The sequence below is a fragment of the Dermacentor albipictus genome, chromosome 3, assembly GCF_038994185.2.
Source record: "Dermacentor albipictus isolate Rhodes 1998 colony chromosome 3, USDA_Dalb.pri_finalv2, whole genome shotgun sequence".
In the NCBI taxonomy this organism is placed as follows: domain Eukaryota; kingdom Metazoa; phylum Arthropoda; class Arachnida; order Ixodida; family Ixodidae; genus Dermacentor; species Dermacentor albipictus.
In genome coordinates, this window is record NC_091823.1 from 47,121,972 (window position 1) to 47,142,611 (window position 20,640).

Consider the following 20,640-nt stretch of genomic DNA (forward strand, 5'->3'; position numbering starts at 1 on the left):
TTCTTCCACTTTGAACGGCTTCTCATTATACTACTTATAAAAGAAAACATCATTACACCCCCTCCCCCTCGACCCCTTGAAAATAAATGCCCTCCATTTAATCTGTAAGCTGTGCGCCCGATATATAGCTGTCAGCATGAATCATTTGTGCGTACTCTGCACAATACATAGAGATAAAGGAGGGCGAGCGCTAGGAAGCTGAGGTTCTTTATTATTGTTGAAAAAAAAAGCTTCATTTAATTACTTTTCTTTCTTTTTTCTTTCTTCTTTAGCAACTTTGACTCAGCTCAGAAATTCACAGAAAAAGAAAAGCACGGGAGCCGCTATAAGAGTGTCTGAGTTTGAGGCGTCTTGTTCAGAATTACCAAATCGCTCAGACATAGCAATAGTTGTCAGTTTTGTGCATATCCCGAAGAGGTCCGGTTAACACGTAATTTGCAGTCCCTTTGTTGCGCTCAAGACAGGACCTGGTAGGTCATCTAGCTCGTTCCGCCTTCGTGAAAGCAATACAGCCGATCACCTGAAGTGCAACCTCGAATCCTGATGCACTATAGTGCTGGAGTATAGCCATCCTTGCAACGCCCAAACGAGCATTTTCGCAGCAGAACGTCGCAAACTATTTTGTACAAACATTAAAACGCGACAAGACGAGAAACGTGCGTGTGGGCGGCCTATGTATGGCAGATTAAACATTACGTGAAACGGACAGCATAGGAAGCACAACAGAACCTCCATGGTTTTGCATGAGGAACTGAGGAAGTAATGGATGGATGCATGGGTGGAAAACATTATAGAGTCCATCGGAACGTGCACTAGCAGGTAGGGGGCCGCTCCCACGTCAAGACAGAAAGACCTAGCCTCTCCGCAACGTCGCAGGCCTGTTGGACTGCTCATAGTTGGGCTTAAAAATCGGGACTACGTAGGGCAGCCTCCCACTTGGACAAGGTAACGTCTTCGTCGTCCCGTAACGTGGGGCGCCGCCAGAGCATGTGAGGAAGTCATCAGATTGATAAATTGAGGATGAGGATGGTATCTACGGGCAGACCTAGCTTGGGAGAGGTATGTCGGCAATGGCTGCGCCCGTACGTGTCTCCTTTTAAAGTGCGAGCATAGGCATGCATGAGAATAAAGAGTTCATCGCAGCATACAGAGATGCAATTCTTCCTAAACGACATGTTTTTTGCCGCAATTGAACACTCACAACAGGAAGACACATAAAGACAACACGGACGGCCCGTGTTGTCTTTATGTATCTTCCTTTTGTGAGTGTTCAATTGCGGCAAAAAACATGTCGCTTAGGAAGCACCAACTAGGCCAACAAGCAGTTCTGTTGCAACAATTATTCCGCTCGACGATCGGTTCATCCCCTATCTCGTGAGACCACATCAACTGCATCAAACGGTTGGTGACGTTTACCATTACATGCTAAACGTCACAGCTCGTTGAATATATTAGTGCATTTAGCAAATTTTAGGAAGAGGCGAAACACCTATCTCCTGAAAATCCATTGTCTTTGCAATAAGATAAGCTGGTAAGACCGTCGAGGGTCTACCAGCTTGCAGTTGTCCACGAATTCTGGTCATGCCAACAAGTAATGTGTCATATAACCATGAGTGTGGCAGAGTTAACGAACACTTTAGTGAGAGCGAGAGTCCTACCGTGTGTCGCCACAAGATAGGACAATAGCACGTAACCAGCGAGAATGCATGTGGTGAGTGAAATAACGCGCAGTCAACAAGTTTTTGCTTACCGCGTGCTATATCGCTGACAGTGTGCGAATACGGTGTCCCTTGGTCACCGGCATAAGATGTGTGGGCTTCGCTGACTCAGTCGAGTTGGTGCCATCGAAGTTCACTGGGTGAGCTTCACTGTCTGTTTCACTACTTCATTCCACAATGAATTTAATTAGCGTGCTGCTGGAGCTGGTGCACAAATGAAATGCAAGTCCCACGTGAGCCATGTCCTATTGAATGGGTCGTCGTAATCGGTCATTCCTTGAGAAAAAAAAAAATCCCTTGGGAATGCGAATACTGGTGGACCTTTTGCGAAATAGTGCAGAGTTTCTGCGAAATAGTTCAGGCCTGGCGAGTGACAAATATCGTATCTGTGGCAGGAAATGTTCTCTATCCCCTCATACCAATAAACATGGAGCTTCGTTGAAGATGTTATATCTGCTGAGCGCAAATATCTGCTGAGCGCCGCAGCCTCAGTGATAGGACGCGCCTTGTCCGTTGACGGGGCCAGGCCAAGGGGAGCGTCTAAAGAATTACGGCTTGGCAACCATGTTCAGCGTGCCTCTCGCTCTCTTTTTTTCTTTCTCTCCAGCGCATGTGGCTTTTGTGTACTCTTGTCCTTTCGACCAGCTGGCTGGCACCGACCTGGCGGAAAGCTTCAATTCACTAAAACTAAAAATGTAAGTTTCCTGTGTCTCTTGCGAAACGAAAGACGAGGCGGAGTCTGGCTGGGCATTCCCGTGACCTTGACTGCGCTGATTTTGCGAGGGGCATGTTGCTGGCGGCTTAGTTTGTATCCGCGCCGGGCACGCGGACTGACAAAGGAGAGAACGATTCTTTGACTCCTTGCTAGCGCGATCGAAAGGAGAGGATTATCTTGCAATGAGTAAAGCTGGTAAGTACTGCTCGTGATTCTTGTAACCTGTGTGTTTATGGTCAGTGGCCCCGTTGACAGTTTTGTTTACAGAAAATGAGCGGTGTTTGGTTACGGATATACTTCGAAATCTTGATACGCGCGTGTGCGTTGTAGTAAATCTGCCCGTGTCGCATGTCTTTAACTTACCATTCAAAGCGATCCGTGGCTTGCTGTTTAGATTATGCAGCTTTTAATACCGTGATTTAATCCTAAGTGGTATCGGCAGCCTACGGGCGCGTTCGGCTTGAAAAAAATATTTACTTTGTAGCTTAAGCGCAGCAAACATCAGCTTTCAAGCACCTATACCGATATAATAACTAGTGAGCGCAGCACTTTCGTAACGTATGTGAAGCCAGATTGGGATAAAGAGCCATAGCATCATTAATAATTATAATTATAATATTTTTTTCAAACTGCTACCAGTTGCGAGTTTCACTTATACTATTATCGGGCGTGTTGATCAGAGCTCCAAACTACCGCAAACGAAATATTGTGAGGAAGTTGCCTGGTGTTCAGCCAAAATTTCACATCATTCCACAGAACCTAGATGGAAACGACACTGCCAGTTCCTGGCCGCCCTAAATGATGACAACACATCGTTGGCATGGACTTTGCTCTGTGGCTTTGAAGGACCTCCAGTCGATCCGGATGTAAGAATCATGACAGGAGGTGAAAGCAAGCCAGCAATATGCATTGCTGTTGAGAAGGATCTCATAGAAATGGGTAAGTGTGTAAAGGTCCCAGGAAGACTGTGTACAAGATTTGTACAATTTCTTTTCCGCATCTAATGGCATGTAACAATCCCTAAGTCTTTAGTAGCCTCATTCACAAAGCCTGTTTAAAAGATATCTGACCATGGTCCCGGAAAACCAGAAGCGTCGATGAAGGTTTTCATCATCCTAATCCCCTCCCTTGAAGTTGGTTCCTTCCTGTTTCTGCAACCTGAGTCCCATGCTCCTTTCACTTCTCGAAACAGTCCAAGAATCCTTCCTCAGGAAGTGCTGCTAGGGCAGCTGTTGTATTGCCCTTAGATGTCCTCTCGGGTTCAAAAGTCTGTTCCTTAGGTGCCTTTCCATTTTTGTGAACAGCTAAAAGTTGCACAGGCTTATGTCTGGAGACTAGGGAGCTTGACGAACCAATGGAATACTGTGCCATGCCAAGAAAGACAAAATAATTTGAGCTGCACGAACAGAGGCGCCATCCTGGTACATTTGCCAAGTCTTTGAATTTCTCCATCGAAAGCCTTGTAAAATTTTGGTGGAACCTGCTGCATACTCAAATCGTCTTTATAAAGGAATTCATAGCCAGCATCTTTATTGCTATCCCCAGCTGAGCAGCTTCTCGGACCGTATGCTGACTATATCTCTTTACTGGGGTTTGCACTTCATTAAGAATTGCATCGTTATGGCTTGTTGAAGGCTTGTCATGGCATGGCTCACTCTTTGGATGTTTGGCCTTCCTTGAAGCTGGTGTGCCCTATTTGAATCTTCTTCATGACCGTACTGTCTTTGCTGCTGAAAAACTGAGTAACTGAACGCCACAGTGGCACGTAGTGATGGCAAATTCACAACTCTGGCACCTTATACCTTGGTCAGAGGAGCAAATTTAGTGCCACTTTGAGCAATTTGCACTTCGCCTTGCCGAGTGTCACTTTGTTGGTGTGGTGCTAGACGGCGAAACGTGGTGTAATTCGGTATTGATGACAATGAGGATTTATGAAGCCATAGGGGTTGATACAATTCTCGGCATTTTGAGTTTTAGGAACGGTTACTACATTAGAATAAAAAAAAATGCTTATTTACAAGAACTTTCACAATCATTGTTAGAAATACAATAATCTATCTCACTAACACATTGATTTATTTTGAGTCAATACAAGCAAGGAATATATCCCAAATCCACATGGTCTTAATGGCAGTATACACCTAAAATTAATGTTTCAAGGTTGTTTTGGCTTCACTGATGTTGCAGAGATGTTCATAACATTTGAAACCACGAAAAAGTGGTCTTATATTTAGTGCTGACTCTGCTCCATGTATTAATTAATTTATTCTTGAAGCACTGCTTTTGAGGCTGCACACATCAGGGCAAGTGAAGTTAGTTTGTCAAACACACTCGCTGGCAAGTGCACTCCTCAGCAAGTGCCACTAAACCTTCCTGTGTGACAATATGCAAATGACGCCAATGACGAAGTGCACTCTAGCGAAGTGTCACTAAATTTGTCCACCTGACCGGGGCATCAAACGGCATTTTAGCTTGCTGATGTCACCTCTCAGAGTCATTTTAAACCAGACTTGACTGTGCTGCTGAGATGAATACAGTGCACTGAATCTATAGTTAGTACACCACATTTGAGGCTTCCATTTGAGTCACCCTTGCATTTATTATATGAATTTGCTGTTTCTCGATTTACTTCCATACGCATTAACTGTATTGTCTGTTGACAAATTAGCTAACAATATTGCATTGTTTATATTTTGTCAACTTTTCAATTAGTATTTATAAAGGAGTACAAGTAAATGGTGTCTTTCATACTTTAGATGTCTTCACTCTGCATATGTGTGTGTTTGCATATATGTGTCACAACTATGTGCATTGGCTTTGTTCCCTTGATAGTTTTATGTCACTCTTCATTTTGACGAAATTGTTAAATAAGTGCTATTTTTCGTACCGTCGGAATATCTATGTTGGTCTCTGCGCATGCACATGCCTTACTGTGCTATTCCATTTTTATTGTAAGCTCTCGTTCTGTTTCTGTCTAAATTTGTTCCAGCTCAACTTTTAATCATGAGAGGCTGCAGCGTGAACCAGTTTTCAGCTACTGGGTTGTCTCCTCTGCACATAGCAGTCATGCGCAACAATATTGCCTTAGTGCGCCTTCTGCTGAAGAATGGTGCCAGTGTTTCCTGTGTAGACAGCAATGGAAGGACGCCACTACACCATCTGGCTGTCTGCAACTACAGTGGCAGAAGTCTTGGTATGCATTTTCCTTATGCTGCAACATGTCCCTCTAAGTGCTCTGTACACAATTGTGCATGCCAAGATGGTGCATTAAAAGCAGAAGCACTGATGAAAGTAATTATATATTTAAAATGTGTAGCATAAATCTTGAAACACTTCTGATTGGACTTGCATTGCAAGATTTGAATAGTATGTGTAAATTTTTGTTATTAGGACAGATTGAAAGGTGGATGGAGATGCATATATCAAGGTTATACAGGGTACCTGTGCTGGCTCTCAGCATTCTCCCTTCTGTGTCATTTGTGACAAATGTTAATGGTTCTTTTTTTTTGTTCAGTTTCAGCATAAAGAACTACTTTGCAAGCATTTCATGATGTGGCCACTCCTATATCAAACATAAAATTTGGAAGGTTGTTTAAGTTTCGCCTTTAAGAGGAAGCTTTAGCACGGGTGCTCCCATCTAAATACATGTAAAATGAGAATTTGTTTCTCTTGGCAACCACTGCACCAAGTTTGATGAAGTTTGTTGTAATTAAAAAAAAGAACTTAAAATCTAGTGACTGTTCATTCTGAATTTTTGATTTAGGTCGTCAATTTTTTATTTAAAAAAATTGGCTATAATCTCAAGTTTTCAGGAAATGAAACCATCAAGTTTAGAACTCTAACTCAGCAATCAAAAATGATATCACAATTCTGTGAATTGCATCTAAGAGTACTTTTAAAGCATAAAGAATTAATATGTTACACATGAATCTGCAAAAAAATTAGTAATATGGAAATACAACTATTTAAGAACCCTTGTACACAATGTAGCAAATTCATCTAAAATGTAAGTTGACATATTGAATTTCTCTGTTTTGAATTATCTAATGGATGCCATTTATAGACTGCGATATCTGTTCTTGATGCAGAGCTATTAATTTCTGAACTTCGTGCTTCTATATCTTTTTCAAACTTCCAAATTTTTGAAAATTCTTTTAACAAAATACAGGCACTAAATCAAAATTCCGCTTTCAACAGTCACTAGAATTTAACTTTCTCTCTGAAATGCAACAAATTTCATTCAAACCGGTCCAGGGGTTATCTTAGAAAAGCATTTCTGCGTTTTACATGTACGGTAAACCTCGTTAATTCGAAGTCATCAGGACTACAAAAAAATGTTTGAATTAAGCGGGTTTTCGAGTTAACGGAACACAAAAAAATGCAACCCAGGCAAAAAATTTCGCTGCAGGAATGCGGTACATTTATTCGGCAATTATTGGATTCTTAAAGTAATCAGAGATGCTGGTTTGCCACGTCCTGTAGTTCGAGGCTCCAAGGGTCATGTTTTCTAGTTGGCCAACTACGTGCAACATTTGAAAATTTCCACCGTGGCACTCAACAAAAGTGCGAATAACGTTCAGTGATCTCATAACTTCCCCGAGAGCGGGTGCTCAGGAGGGCTTCTTAGCGTCGTCGTCGTAGCTGTCGTCACAGATGGTCGCATCAGTGGTAGCTTCACTCTCCAAGTCTGAGTAGCACGTTTGTTGATCATTTTCAAAGTTCAAATACTCGGCGAAGCCGACTGCACCAGATTCACTATCCTCTGTGCAGAGTGCATTGATGCCGTCACAATACTCGGCTCTTGAATAGTCAAATGCACATGAATAGTCAGCATCAGCATCGACGGTGCTTTCCTTCGAGAAGCCAGCATGTTCAACACACTGCATGATCAACCTGGGTTCCACTTGCTTCCATGCATACACAATAAGACATATGGCCCCGAGGAGGTCAATGGAGTACTCCTTGCGATTGTCATAGCAAAGGAGCTTGCGCTTGAGTAGGTGGTGGCAGTAAATCTTCCTCGTTTGGTGAAAGACGCCTTGGTCCAGTAGCTGCGAGATCGACGTGGTGTTCGGAGTAAGAAATACCATCCCGATAGCTTTCAGGTGTGGGATGTCGCCGTGCGCCGGGCAATTATCAACAATCAAAACTACCAGGGTGTCTACCAACTGGGAAAACCGGGAATCCTCAGGGAATTTGAATAGTCTGGAAATACTCAGGGAAAACTAGGGGAATTTGTGCTTTTATCGAGGAAAATGAGCTGTAACTTTATTGAAAGGGGACGAAAGTCGTGTTAATGCTGGCTCCAGTAACAGGGGACTTGCAGCCGGGCATTCTTAAAGCAGCGAGGCTTCCCACTCTTGACTTTATTGGCGCGTTCTTTCCTTAGTGCTGCGAACTTGTTCTTCACGGTTATCGTCGCTGTCTTCGCCGCCAGTCGTTCGTGCTTGACTGACAGGATCTTTATTTGACCCTCGAAGACCTCTAACCTGGCATGCAAACGATCGTGCAACGCACGCAAGCGGGGTCGTTAGCGAATCCAGTGCTCTTGCATAAGATGTTCCCAACAGAGCATGACACTTCATGCCCTTTTTGCAGACGGTCAAAAGGCACTCTAGCACACATCCCTGCAGAGTGCACTAAGCTCAAGAACCCCCCACCATCCCTACCCCCCACCCTCCCCAGCCCCAACCCCCCCGAGCGATGGGAGACCTTGTTGTCCAGCCCCGACCTACCGACCCAGCTCGCGCTGGCGGCTAGGGGCCAGGAACTGCTGGACACATATGGGACCTGAGAAGAAGGTTCCACCCCATCTAGTGCCAGCGCGCACCAACCGTCACTAAGGGCTCAGCACAAAAGTTGATTCTCTCTCTCTCTCTCTCCCACTCTTTCCAACTACGAGTAGCTACAGCTTGTATTTACCGCACATGTATGCGCCGAACAGAATGGTAATTCTTTCCTTGCCTTGCTTTCGACCTTTGACCACGGGGTCCTTCGCTGCAAACGTTTTTGTGGGCAGCATCTTGTAAAAAATGGGCTGCCTTGTCAAGGTTGTACATATCGTCTGCATCAAACTCGCTAAGCAACGGAGCCAACGTGTGTTTCTTCCAGTCAACGACACTCTTGTTTGCGCTGCTGCTCTCGCCACAGACGGCTACGAAGGTCAAATTATTGCGCACTTTAAAACGGCTGAACCATCCATTGCTACACTTGGAACTCTTCGTGCCCAAGTTGTAGAGCCAGGCCGGCCTTCTTCCACAGTATTGTTCCATTGACGGGAAGATGGGCTGCATTTGCTTTCTGCAGCCAGTTTAGTAAAGCTGATTCCACATCTTGGTACGTGGGAGCCCGTACTCGCGACCGCTGCGAAGAATATGTGTTGCTTTATGCCTCCAATACCTTAGGCTTGTTCTTCAATATTGCGGACAACGTCAAGAGGGGCACGCTGTGCCTTCCAGCCAACTCGGTCTTGGCACACGTGTTTTTACCCGCTTCTTGGATCTAGCAGAACTTTTGCTGCAGTGTTAAAGTCTTATACTTTGGCATCTTCGCTCATGGGCACTTCTGCACAGTTCAGAAAAAAAAAAAAAGAACGCCACGCTAGCTGCAACGCCCCTAACCACCGCACACACGGAAACAGCGCAGACCGGCGTTACGCGCACACACGTCGCTGCAGGCGCGGAGAGAAAATGGCCAAACGGCAGCCAGTGGCAGCGGCACGGAACAGACGCTGACGCTGTGACTGCGAGGAGCGTGCAGAGTTGGGGACAAGAGAACATGACAAAAACCCGTATGCCCGCTGCATTGCAGTGAAGCACGTCTTCTCCCCTGCAGGCTTATGTTTGGGCGGACCGTGGACTGATTTTTGTGCTAGCAGTACTACGGGTGGGGCACTTCATCTATAAATGATCGCAATTGCTATGTGGTGTTGCTTCACGGCTCCAAATGGCCATCATTTCACCGGGCTAGCGGTGAAATGGACATTGGGAATTGCCGCATAGCACCCCAAATCTTATCTGACGAATTATCCGAAATTTTGAATTAACCGAGTTCAAATTAATGAGGTTTTACTGTATTTGAATAGGCTGCGTCGGAGTTGGGCCCAAGCTAAAGCTTCCTCTTGAAGGGCCCCTCACCAGTTCTGTCCATTTTGAGCTGACAAGCGCAGAGCATACATTGCGTTATAACGATTGTGTCAACAAAGTATTACATTGCTATGCGCCGCGGAAAGATCTGAAATTTCAAACCGAACGCCGTTTTTTCTTCTCCTCGCGGCTGCCACGTTCCAAGCCGGAGGATGACATACTCGCGTTCCTGTGCCTACGTACTCAAGTCTGCAGTGTAACATCGCTTGGGGTGACATGTGACTTCGAGAATTATTCAAGACGCTATCTGTTATTTGTGTAACCTGTTGCTTGAATTGACGAATTGAAGTTTAGAGAAATAATGAAGCACACAAATGCAATGGCAGCATGTTTTTTGCTTTACTTTGCACTGAAGAAAGAGAGATGTACTTCTGCTTCGTCTACTTGTTCCCACGGTCGTGCGGTCACGAGTGCAGGTACCGAAACTATGCCATTTTCTACGGCCGTGTTCCAGCGCATGATTCGCTTGTTCTGCCTCAGTAGCACTTAATTATACCGCTAGTCATGTGTCTTTGTGCACGGCGTGAAAAATCATGCACTGTGCAAAACAATAACAGCTCGCATGCAACGCCGCCAGCGGCAGTGCGCATCGCCAAAAAAAAAAGCGAGAAGAAAAAGAAGTGAAGGCGGCGCCCGTGATGTGTGTGTCACGCGATCCTTGAAGTCCGGCATGGGAGAACGCAGGGAAAGAATTTCGCTTGTGAATGCTAGACTGGGTGAGTGGAGAGGGAGTCTCGCTATGCAGTGGAGCCCGCCTGCTGAAATCATGGGTTCGCAGCACTGAAACATTTCTATCTTGGCTATTATTAACCCGACTTGCAGAATGTTTGCGGCAGAATGCTCCCTAGAGGACACGTAACAACTTCCAGCATATAACCAAAATTTGCTATGGGGCCTGGTGAGGGGCCCTTTAGGAGTGGAATGTGATAGCATTCAAAGATCCCCGACTGCTTCTCACACTTTCCAGCAACTGCAGCTTATGTAACTGTAATATTTTCCTGGAAACGCTGGCAGTGAAAGCTATGCACGAAGGCGAGCTTTCTGGTTTTTTTTTTAATAGTCTTGCATTGAACTACTACGAAGACAGACCTCAAAACCGCAGCTGGAAAAGGGGTTTGTGTTTGAGTTTCTGTGTAGCAGAATTAGGTTTTATTGTATATTCAGCTTACAATCTGATGCTATCATGTCTGTGGGTTGTGTGTCAGTCTTACTTTATGAATTTTCCTACGCATTTTACTTTGAGAAATTCAAGTAGTTCAGTAAGGCCTACTATGCCCCACGTGGAGGGCCTATATGGTTCGGGATGATTTTCTCGGGCGCCAACACTGACGCTGGATATTCTGCAACACAGGACCCTTAACGCTATCACGTTATAAGTTTGCATGGTATCGCTTCAATATCTACGCTATCCAAAACTAGGTTTCTAATGTGGCCCAAAATTATGTTGCAGTAGGCCTTTAAGAATGTTACTTGAAAGGTATAGCATATACTCAACTAATCATGTATATTTGCTTAACCACAAATTAGCTGATAATATAGTGTGAAGGAAGAGCTATAGACAATGCTTAGTTATTAGAAAAGATTTAGCCACGAGTTGATTGGTGACAAATGGTTTAAAACAAATTATTTGTAGTGAAACAGTTGAAATGTGATGCCTGCAATATTGATTGTGTGGTAAAGAAGGCTTCAAATGTTTTTTGCAGTAAGGTAGGACCTTCAGTAGAACAGAAGTTGACAAAATTTAATATAAAAACCTCTGTTGTAAATATAGTTTGTTTCAAAGCCATATCATTCATATTCTGTGAAATCCACCATCCTGATTACCATGTGCTCCGATGTCATAAAGCCAATTTATACACCAGCAATAAACCCACCTTCTTTGGAGAGAGTGTCTGCAGAAAAAACGGCATATAGAACAGTCTCTAAAAATTTGAAGATACTGAACAGGCATGTAAACCTTAGTAAAAGGCATGCAGTCTGCTCGAGTTGACTTGAACTCCTAAGGGCCACAAGTATTGTTTGAACCAAGCATGTGCAAACATGCTGAGTTTGCAGCTTTCAACACCTTGTAAAAGCTACACTCAAGATGGCTGAGAGAGAGAGAGAGAGAGACACTAGTGATAAGTGAAAGGACATTAAAATGCAAAAAACATGGGTTTATGCTATCACTGTGCTCTGGGAGTGCATCAGAGAGACTGGTCAGTTTAAAGATAGCTTTCTTTATAAATTTCCAGAAATGGCAAGGCTTCTTGTACAGAAAGGCAGCAACAAGAAGTACAGGGATAGAAGTGGAGCAACACCCTTGGCACTGGCCTGCCAAAGCAACCGCACCTTGGCTCTGTTCCTATTGTCCCTTGGGGACAATGCCAGCGCTGCTGACAATGAGGGAAACACTCCACTACACCATGCATGTGCTAGACAGCCAAACGATGTTGAATTGGTGGATCGGTTGCTTGCAGCTGGAGCACCGGTGAGTGTTCTGTTTGCTGTCAATTGTTACAGTGTCCTGCTTATTTTGCTGTAAAGAGTTCTCCATGCGGTTTTGATATCCTCTTCGCATGTTCGCGTAACCAGTATTGCCAAATGCCTTTGGGATTGGCCCAGTGACCTGGCTGTGGGTATTAGCTTACTACAATTAAAGCCTGCAAACAGCGCATTGTCATTCTACGCGAAAACATGTTCTGCCGCCATCTTGTGATTTCAGTGACGATGAAATTGTCTCTGGCTGTCGCTAATGCCATGAGTGCAGTTTCAGTGTCATATCCGATTGTAATGTACCAGCAATGTTGGGGACAATTTCCCTGGAAAAAAGGCTGCGTTAGAATAGGGTAAATACTGCAATAAATAATGGTGGGCTGGCATCTGCACTTTCAAATCTGCCAAAATAGCAATTTGCTTTGTGTGACCCTGCAAGCACTAACATGTCCTTATACCTATGTTTTTCTTTTTTCTCTTGCTCTGCTTTCATTATTTCATGGCCACTGAGCTGCAATAGTAATCTAGAAAAAAAAAAGAGAAAATATAGAAATAACAGCTAAATTGCTGAATATAAAACTATTAAACTCCATGCACTTTCCTGTACATTTGCAATCCACCCCTACTACTGATACATCTGCATGCAACATACTTTGGGATATAAAAGGCCATTATTATTATATTGTTTGGTCTTCATATTGTTACGGGAAGGAAGAAGCGTTCGTCTATTTACAAGTGGCTTTTAATGGCTGAGCCAACAAGCGTAGAGCAGCGACACTGCTAAACACTTCTTCGTCGTCGCTAAGACCACCGTCAGCGTCGTCTTCTTTCCACATCACCGACTGTGACATTACCCCCGTCGGAAAAAGCACCTGATTGGTGCGGCTCATCGGTGTGAGAAAGCAGGACTGACGTCGCGGGAGTAAGGACATAGTCTCCTCTCCGTCAGGTACAGGTGGGCTGGCTAAAACAGGGATGAAGGTTGCTGCAAGAGATGGCAGGCGTATAAAATCCGCGGAACAAAGCTGAGCTGGAGCTTGAGCAGGAAGGTCAATGGGAACAGGTAGGGGTAGGTCAAGTTGTACAACACCGGCGGAACAGTCAATCAGAGCAGAATGGGCGGACAAAAAGTCGAGTCCGAGGATCCGACGGGGGTAATGTCACAGTCGGTGATGTGGAAAGAAGATGACGCTGACGGTGGTCTTAGCGACGGAATGACGGTTAGGAGCTCAGGCCCGTCGGGGTGCATGTTGCGACGATACAGGATGCCGAACAAATCTCTAAGCTTCTGTTTACACTGCTCCCAACTAGTAATCTCTTCTTCATGTGTTTCAAACCAGACCCGTGCTGTTTTCTTGAGGTAGAATATTACATTAGCCAGCATAAGCGTGTTATCCTACCTGTTGTGTGCGCTGACCCGTTCATAATTCTGTAACCAGTCATCAACGTCCACGTTGTCAATCCCGGAAAACATGCCAGTGTCGCGAGGCTGGGCCAGGATGACCGTCGGTGGTGACGACGGGGCCGCGGTTGAACTCTCTCCTTCGGATGACATGGCGGCGAGGTTACGTCCGCTGCGGAGCTCCGTCTTGCTCGAGTGAATACCCCGCACCTCCACCATTGATGTTACGGGAAGGAAGAAGCGTTCGTCTATTTACAAGTGGCTTTTAATGGCTGAGCCAACAAGCGTAGAGCAGCGATACTGCTAAACACTTCTTCGTCGTCGCTAAGACCACCGTCAGCGTCATCTTCTTTCCACATCACCGACTGTGACAATATATTATCAATATAACAAATCCCGCTTTTAATGGACAAAGCTACCGTGTAGACTCATGTAAAGGCCCCACTTTTCTTTACCAATTTTCATGAGGTGCGACTCGTACATGGAACCGAACTGTTTGGTCAAAATAGTGCCAGTGCAGCCTTGACTTGCGCACAACCCGGATCCCCGGATGTACCAAAGCATCAGAGGTCAATGCTTAGCTCTTGCCATCTAGCAGCAGCACGCAGAAGTACGCAGTGTGCGAAAATTCTTATGTGTGCACACTGCATCAAGGCATCAAATACGATTGCTTGTGCATTGTAAATCTTTTTCTCCAAATTTTAGGTTGCCAAGTTGGAAGTGCGGCCCTCACACGGCTCTGTATGATACAACAGATTATCGGTTACAACAAACAATGTTTTGGACAAGTTTTGTCTAGATAGTGTGAATACACCAAACTTTTGCTTGCGTGCAACTCTTTCCAGCCACTTGTGGAAATTGCAAAAGTGCACTTTTTCTTAAGGAATGAATCCAAATTACTTTCTTCCCTGGTTAACACGTGCATTTAATACATGAAGTACTTGATGACAATGTTTACATAAGAGACCATTGATACCACTGGTGTGCAGTTGCATTGTCATGCTGTATATCTAAAATTGAATTTTTTTTTTTAATATAAGACCACACAAGACCTAGGTTCCTTCAAACACTGTTATCGGTCACTACACATCCTCCACAGCATTCGCATCGCCGCCTTATCTATTAATAAGTTAATAAGCATTAGCTTATGTTTCAGAATTTAACAGCGCAAAACAGACAAGGAGGAAGGAAAAGGAGAACATGACATTGGCGCTGTCACAACTGAAGTTTATTTAGAGGAAAGTCACATTTATATACACAGGCTAACAGAGGCCAACATGTCAACAACTAAGCAACTGTGCGTGTGCATTAGGAGCCATCCTGGTGACTTGTCAAAACACACGTGGAAACATCAGTGCATCATTATGTGGATAAAACCACATATGTGTTCTTTTCCTTCATCCTTGTCTGTTTTGCGCTGTTAATTTCCGAAAAATGAATCGCCACCAACTCGCCCAAATTTCTCTTCTATTAGCTAATTAACCTTAAATATTAGTTTCTTGTGCACAACAGGATAAGAAAGGTTGGAAGGTTATCCATGCTCTAGTTAAAGTCAATAAAAGACAATGCCTTCCTGAGCTGGTTTGGGGTGAGAACGGGATACAGTCAGCAGGCATGGTACTCTATCCTATCAGATGTTCTCGTGAGGGAGTTAAGAGGAGCATCACGCTGCTTCAATATTTCGATGGCACTATCTTCGGGATTGGCCCACATTTTCAGACTGCACATACATATAAAAATTGTCCACATTTTTAGACTACTATCTCCAGAATTGGCCTATGGAAGAGGCTAGAAACAGGCATACCAATACAAAAAAGTGTAGGTCACTCACCAAGGAAGAGATTGTCTTCAAAATTATCGTAACTAGCACGAACAAATGTGTATCAACATACAGAGGATGCCGTTTGCGTAAAGCCCTTGGTATTCTTTTTTCTTGGTCACATTTAGTTGGCACAAGCAGTATGTAACTCCATAGTATTCTGCAATGTCAAATAAGGAACACCTTTTGCTTACCTGCCTGCATTTTGCTCATGTTGAGCTTTACCATGCTGCTCCAAAACATGTAGCTTCTGCTCCAAAATGTGCAATTCCTGCTCGAAACCTGCTCCATTGTGCCAAATTTGCTGCTCCCAAAGCTACTTCAAAGCACTCTTGGCACTTCCACCCCTGCATGAATGTTTGCTGCAAATGCATTGCATAGTGCAGTGAGCCCCCGCCATAGACAACGGCACAGCAGAAGCTGTGAAGTGGTGTTATCTTTGTTGCATGCACAGCATAACATGGTCTTTGGTCTTCTTTGTTCACAGGTGAATCGGAAAAATAACCATGGTATGACTGCACTGAGCTTTGCCTTGATGGCACATGCAAGTCCCTTATTGGTGCAAAGCCTCATGAGCAAAGGAGCAGACTGCAACCTCTTCATCGAGTGCTGGAGTCAGACAGTTCTTCACCGAGCCACGTGTATTGCCAGTAACTATAGAGACTTGGAGCCAGTCAAGACTTTCGTGCGCTACGGAGGCAATCCATTCAGTCAAGACGGGTTTGGCACGACAGTTATGCAGCATGCGCTGTGCTCAAACAGGCCACTAGCCTTGTGGATGATTCGTGCAAATCCATATATGGGCGCACCTCGCTGGGCTGCATGGCGGATGCTGAATGGTAAATCCGAACGTCCAGATCATATAGTAGCAAGTATCATGTCGGAGCTCTCCAGCATTCCAACGCTTCAGCAACTGTGCTCTCTGGCATTTCGGCGCAAGTATGCCTGCCATCTTGACTCTCCGATGTACACATCAATTCTGCCACCTCGGTTACTACAATGTCTTCTCTTGTCCGACTTGTGGCCGTCAGAGGTGGATAGGTGACTTTGGATGTCTGTAGGCAGAAAAGCAAGCCATTAGTCTTAATTTTTCTCTAAAATCCTATATTTATGGTAATTTAACATGACATTGCATGTAACCATGTACAGTCGCTGACGGATTTTTTGGACTAAAAAAATTTGGACTTGGTCAATACTTTGGACTTCATAAGTGCACCCTCAGGGTTCCCATAGAGCTAATGCATTTTCGCGACTGATTTTTCAGATGAATTTAGGCCCCAAAGTTTGATTTTCTGGACTAAATCGCTCATTCCGAGCCACGCTACCCAATTTTGGAGGCCGCCATGTTGGATTTTCTACTGGCTTGGCCAGGCTTGGCTTTCAGTAGCCCACTTTATAGCCTCCAATATTGGGAAGGGCGCGCCATCCTCTCGTCTTGGAGGCCATTCCCACTCTTTCTTAGCTGACAAATCACTCCAGGGCACGGTACATTTGCTGTTTTCCACTCTTCTTTTGGTCCGCGCTATTGTCATAATCATTTAATGTAGGACTTTTTTTTTTTCTTTAGTTTCGGTGGCACTTCGTGTGTCCACAGAGCAGCTGTGTCTTAAAGACATCGCATGTTTGTGCAGCTTCGCATTTGTGTAACAGGCGCCACCTCCTGTGCCTTCGCGAGAGTGAAGTGGTGTGAAGTAACGTGTCTCCTTTTTTTCTATCTCCATGGTGATTTCCGCCAATGGAGATCGCCAATGTATTGACGCTCTTGTCGATTGTATACAGACGAGGTCACTCTTGCGCAAATCCAAGAAACTTTGATCACCTCCAAGCGTAGTACAGGGCAGTGCGTTATCAGATATTTTTTAAGCCACTCTAAGCCTAATAAATTTTATTTTTGGGTGTGAACAAGTTTTTCGAACTGTTCGATTTTTTTTACTATATTTTGGTCGCCGCGAGGTGCGAAAGATCGGTTGGCGACTGCTGTAAAAGCCTCAATGTAGTATGAACCCAAGTAAAATAGAAGGGGTAATTTCGGGCTAAGGAAAGAAAACATTTTATCCACTTTTGTCTGCTTGTAATACACCTCATGAAAACATACTTTCAAATCATTCTTTATTGAAGCTGCACTGCATGCTCTGTCACCCTCATTTTCTCAAATGACATCTTGTTAGGGAGGTCCTCTCAGAGGTATTCATCTTCTGTATTGTCCAGTGTGTTGACAGTCCCTACTTATTAAAGGGCTGCAGTGACAGTGTCCGAGAAATAGCAGCCTCTATTTTGGCAATTCACTGTCTATTAGCACGGTGTTCCTGGAGAAACCTATACTTGATGATGATGATGATTAGTGGCAATTTTGTTCAAAATCGGGCATATGAAATGTACTTTTGCCTTGTTGACATAGGCTGGCAACTGACTTGCGACGGTCAGCCGACCATCATGGCTCATAATCGCGCACGCGAGAGAGAAAGGCGGGGCAGAAACACACAGTCTTCTTTCGCGGAAGGGGGGGGGGGGGGAGGAAAAGGGAGTTCTGCTCCGGCGCCTGCTGCTTAGGGCACAGCCGTCGTATCTTGAAATCGATCAGTAATATGGACAAAGTGCACCCACTGCCGGTAGCTTCGTATGCGCTATGCTTTCAATGTTTAGTTCGCATTGAAGTGAGAGGCAGCGCGAAGGACAGTTTGCTCGCTGCTACTACTGCGCTTACATTGCCTAATTTGATGTTGCAATCGATGCTTCGCCTTTTGGGTGAAACTGCGACTTTTATTGTTTGTTTTTTTACTTCAGACGTTCGTCACTGACTGCAATAAAGTTGGTATACATTGTGACGAAAGTTTCGAAAGTACAACATTTCGGATATTACGGACGTCTGAAAAACCAGATGTTTTTTGTCAGATTATCAGGGTCCGTTGTAATGAGAGTGGACTGTACTAGACCCTTGCACATTGTTGTTGCTAAAAAATCGGTTACGCATTAGATTTCTACTTTCCTTTGGAGTTTTAATGTCATTTCTACATCAGTTTTCTACTTTGGACAGACAGCAATCAGGCAAACACTGTTGAGTGAGTTTTGAAGTTTCTTTCTTCATCTGGTTTAATTTGACCTCCCGGATAATTTGATCAATTTCGTCAATCCCATAAGGGTCGAATTAATGAAGGTCAACTGTGTACATGTTGACAACAACTTCAGGAGTGACAGAGCTCCAAAAGCTCTGACTGCTCTTTCTCTTTTTACAAAAACAAACCGACATATTTAAGCAATTAGTTTGACAAGGAAATACACTTATCCACCACTCAGCACCTTAGAGTCAAGAGTCTCTACCAATCGCAAGTAGCTTGCAAGCATGCAGCTGTAACATGAACCATTGGCTAGGCTAGGTTGGTTAGATTAAGTATTGGTTGGAACAAACCAGTGAATGAGTTTTCTCTCTGCTACCCCTATTGGCCATCCCTGTTCAGTTATTCTTTCCTTTTACCACTCCTTACATCGCGGCTTTACTTTAAAGAAAACAAAGCAAGGAAAAAAAACAAGATACACGAATACAAGCAAGTAAAAGCATTTCCTTTCCATTTTTGGAATCGGCACCGAGTGTCAAGGTTGACTTATTTTACGGCTTTTCCCTTCCGTGTCTGGGGAAACGCGAAACCGTCGCACGTAGAAGCTGCGTCTGTTCCGAGCAACCAAAAACACTGTAAAACGCTGCCGGACTACTTGGCGTGGTAACAAGTGCAGCGGCACCATGCACCCATAGCTTTCCCTTCATAGCTAGAGAAAGTTGTCCGCAAGTATAGCCCGATTTCAGAAAATGGGTAACAGTGCCATGGTTATGCAAGGTCGGTACACCTTCGTGATTAGGCAGTGAGCAGGGAAATGGAATTATTTTTTTCCAGCAGCATACGCATGTCACACAAGCAAATAACATCTATATTACACTTTCATCAGAGCAGCACCTGATGACAGTAGTGATAGGTGCCTGCTGCTATGCACCACACTATAACACCATGGCTAGATGCCTTGGATAACCTAAAGAGTTGTGGCACCCTAAATAATAGAAAGAAATCATTTGTGCAAGATTTTGCAAAAGAAAGTTCATATATATGCAGGTCTTTACGGTAGAAATTTTTAGTTGACATTATATCATTTTACATTTACTTAAGTAAACCACTGCGAGACTGTCCTCATTGTCATTATATCATGTAAAGTAAATTTAGTGTGTAAAAAGAAAACTCATTCATGCAAATCATGGCTACCTGGTATTTGTATTGGTAATAAAATAATGTGTGTGTCATTTTTTTTTAGTCTTGTCACCCCCGTTATATACGTGACGCTAATTATAACAAACGCTGGTATTCGAATGAATGCTGTCCATTGTGTTCAAAGTATGTATGGTCTGAAAAATGCATACTCCGATATTAAAGGTTTGTAAAGACGAGGGCCCTCACATACACTGTACCCTATTGATTGACTGACTAGTATTCAAATGGGGGAGGGGGTAGTATGGACTGCCAATTTTTCTAAATAATCTGGAGCCCAAGAAAAAAAAATGTGGTTTACTAGGGAGTAATTACTTTCCTATTCACTTTTGTTTGCAAGTGCACACAAAAATTCATTGTCCACACCTACAATGGTTCAGCCTGCATTTTGGCCAGTGTCATTAAACTATGTTATAACAATTGAAGTTGGTCAAACAATTCTGCTTTAAGTTCCCATTGAAACCCACGCAGTTAGTTTCATTGTAATGAAACTAACTGCACCGGTCTAAAGTAAAATTATTTTGTGAAAGCATACAACGAATATATTTTTTTTTCGTTCATAAATTACCTTGCACTGGTTAGACCAAAATCTGATGGTGTAGTACATTGCTAGTTACTCGCCTGATGTGGCAGTTCAAAACTCAACATGCTGTTTGCCGAATGAATCACTCAGGTGCTCTGCTGTGTGGTTTATTGCGCCGCATTGCTTTTTCTCTTGTGATTGTACTGTGATATTGTACAATAAAGGATTTTTTTTATATTTGGCGGTCATTTTTAACAGATTTAGACTGTTCCATAACACTGATAATGACACCACGCTGCATGGAGAGGGCAAGTGGCACAATGCTTACGCAAACTTACACAACTCCCTGAGGGGTTTCTGCGTGAATTTGTTCATTTCGCCCAGTTCAGTGTGCGCGCGTGCTAATACTTATGTACTTGTCAGTTTACTCTAGCGAACATCATTTTGCCTAGAATAGAATCTGTATAGCCAATGTTCGTGCCGCCGGTAGTAGCGATAACGGTAATGTGCAGCGCCCCGCGGCGCCCATGCAGGTGGGCTCTTTATCGTACTTCAGGTTCTCCAAGAAGCCCGTCAAGCGTAATTAAGGCTTG

At 44.0% G+C, this 20,640-nt stretch overlaps 2 protein-coding genes across 4 annotated transcripts in view; one reads left to right on the top strand and one right to left on the bottom strand.

Annotated features, from left to right (window-relative positions):
* LOC139057368 (venom protease-like) overlaps window positions 1–15,748 on the bottom strand; it is a 41,923-nt gene extending 26,175 nt beyond the window's left edge. The window contains exons 1-2 of one of the 2 annotated variants that reach the window (XM_070535413.1): window positions 15,469–15,748; window positions 13,454–13,665 (exon numbers count right to left, since the gene is read on the bottom strand). The gene's annotated coding sequence lies outside the window, so the exon portion shown is untranslated. The remainder of the gene's footprint in view (window positions 1–13,453; window positions 13,666–15,468) is intronic. The other variant, XM_070535412.1, reaches the window with a different exon arrangement.
* LOC135898162 (ankyrin repeat domain-containing protein 65-like) lies at window positions 1,778–20,284 on the top strand. Of its 2 annotated transcripts, none has more exons than XM_065426945.2 (6): window positions 1,778–1,858; window positions 2,326–2,628; window positions 3,190–3,372; window positions 5,423–5,626; window positions 11,813–12,048; window positions 15,762–20,284. In XM_065426945.2, the coding sequence occupies exons 2-6, from the start codon at window positions 2,616–2,618 to the stop codon at window positions 16,317–16,319; spliced, it is 1,194 nt and encodes a 397-aa protein (XP_065283017.1). In that variant the 5' UTR covers window positions 1,778–1,858; window positions 2,326–2,615; the 3' UTR covers window positions 16,320–20,284. The 2 variants fall into 2 exon arrangements, with proteins under 2 accessions (XP_065283017.1, XP_065283018.1); XM_065426946.2 differs by having other exon boundaries at window positions 1,779–1,858; window positions 2,326–2,413.
* Window positions 20,285–20,640: the final 356 nt, after the last annotated feature.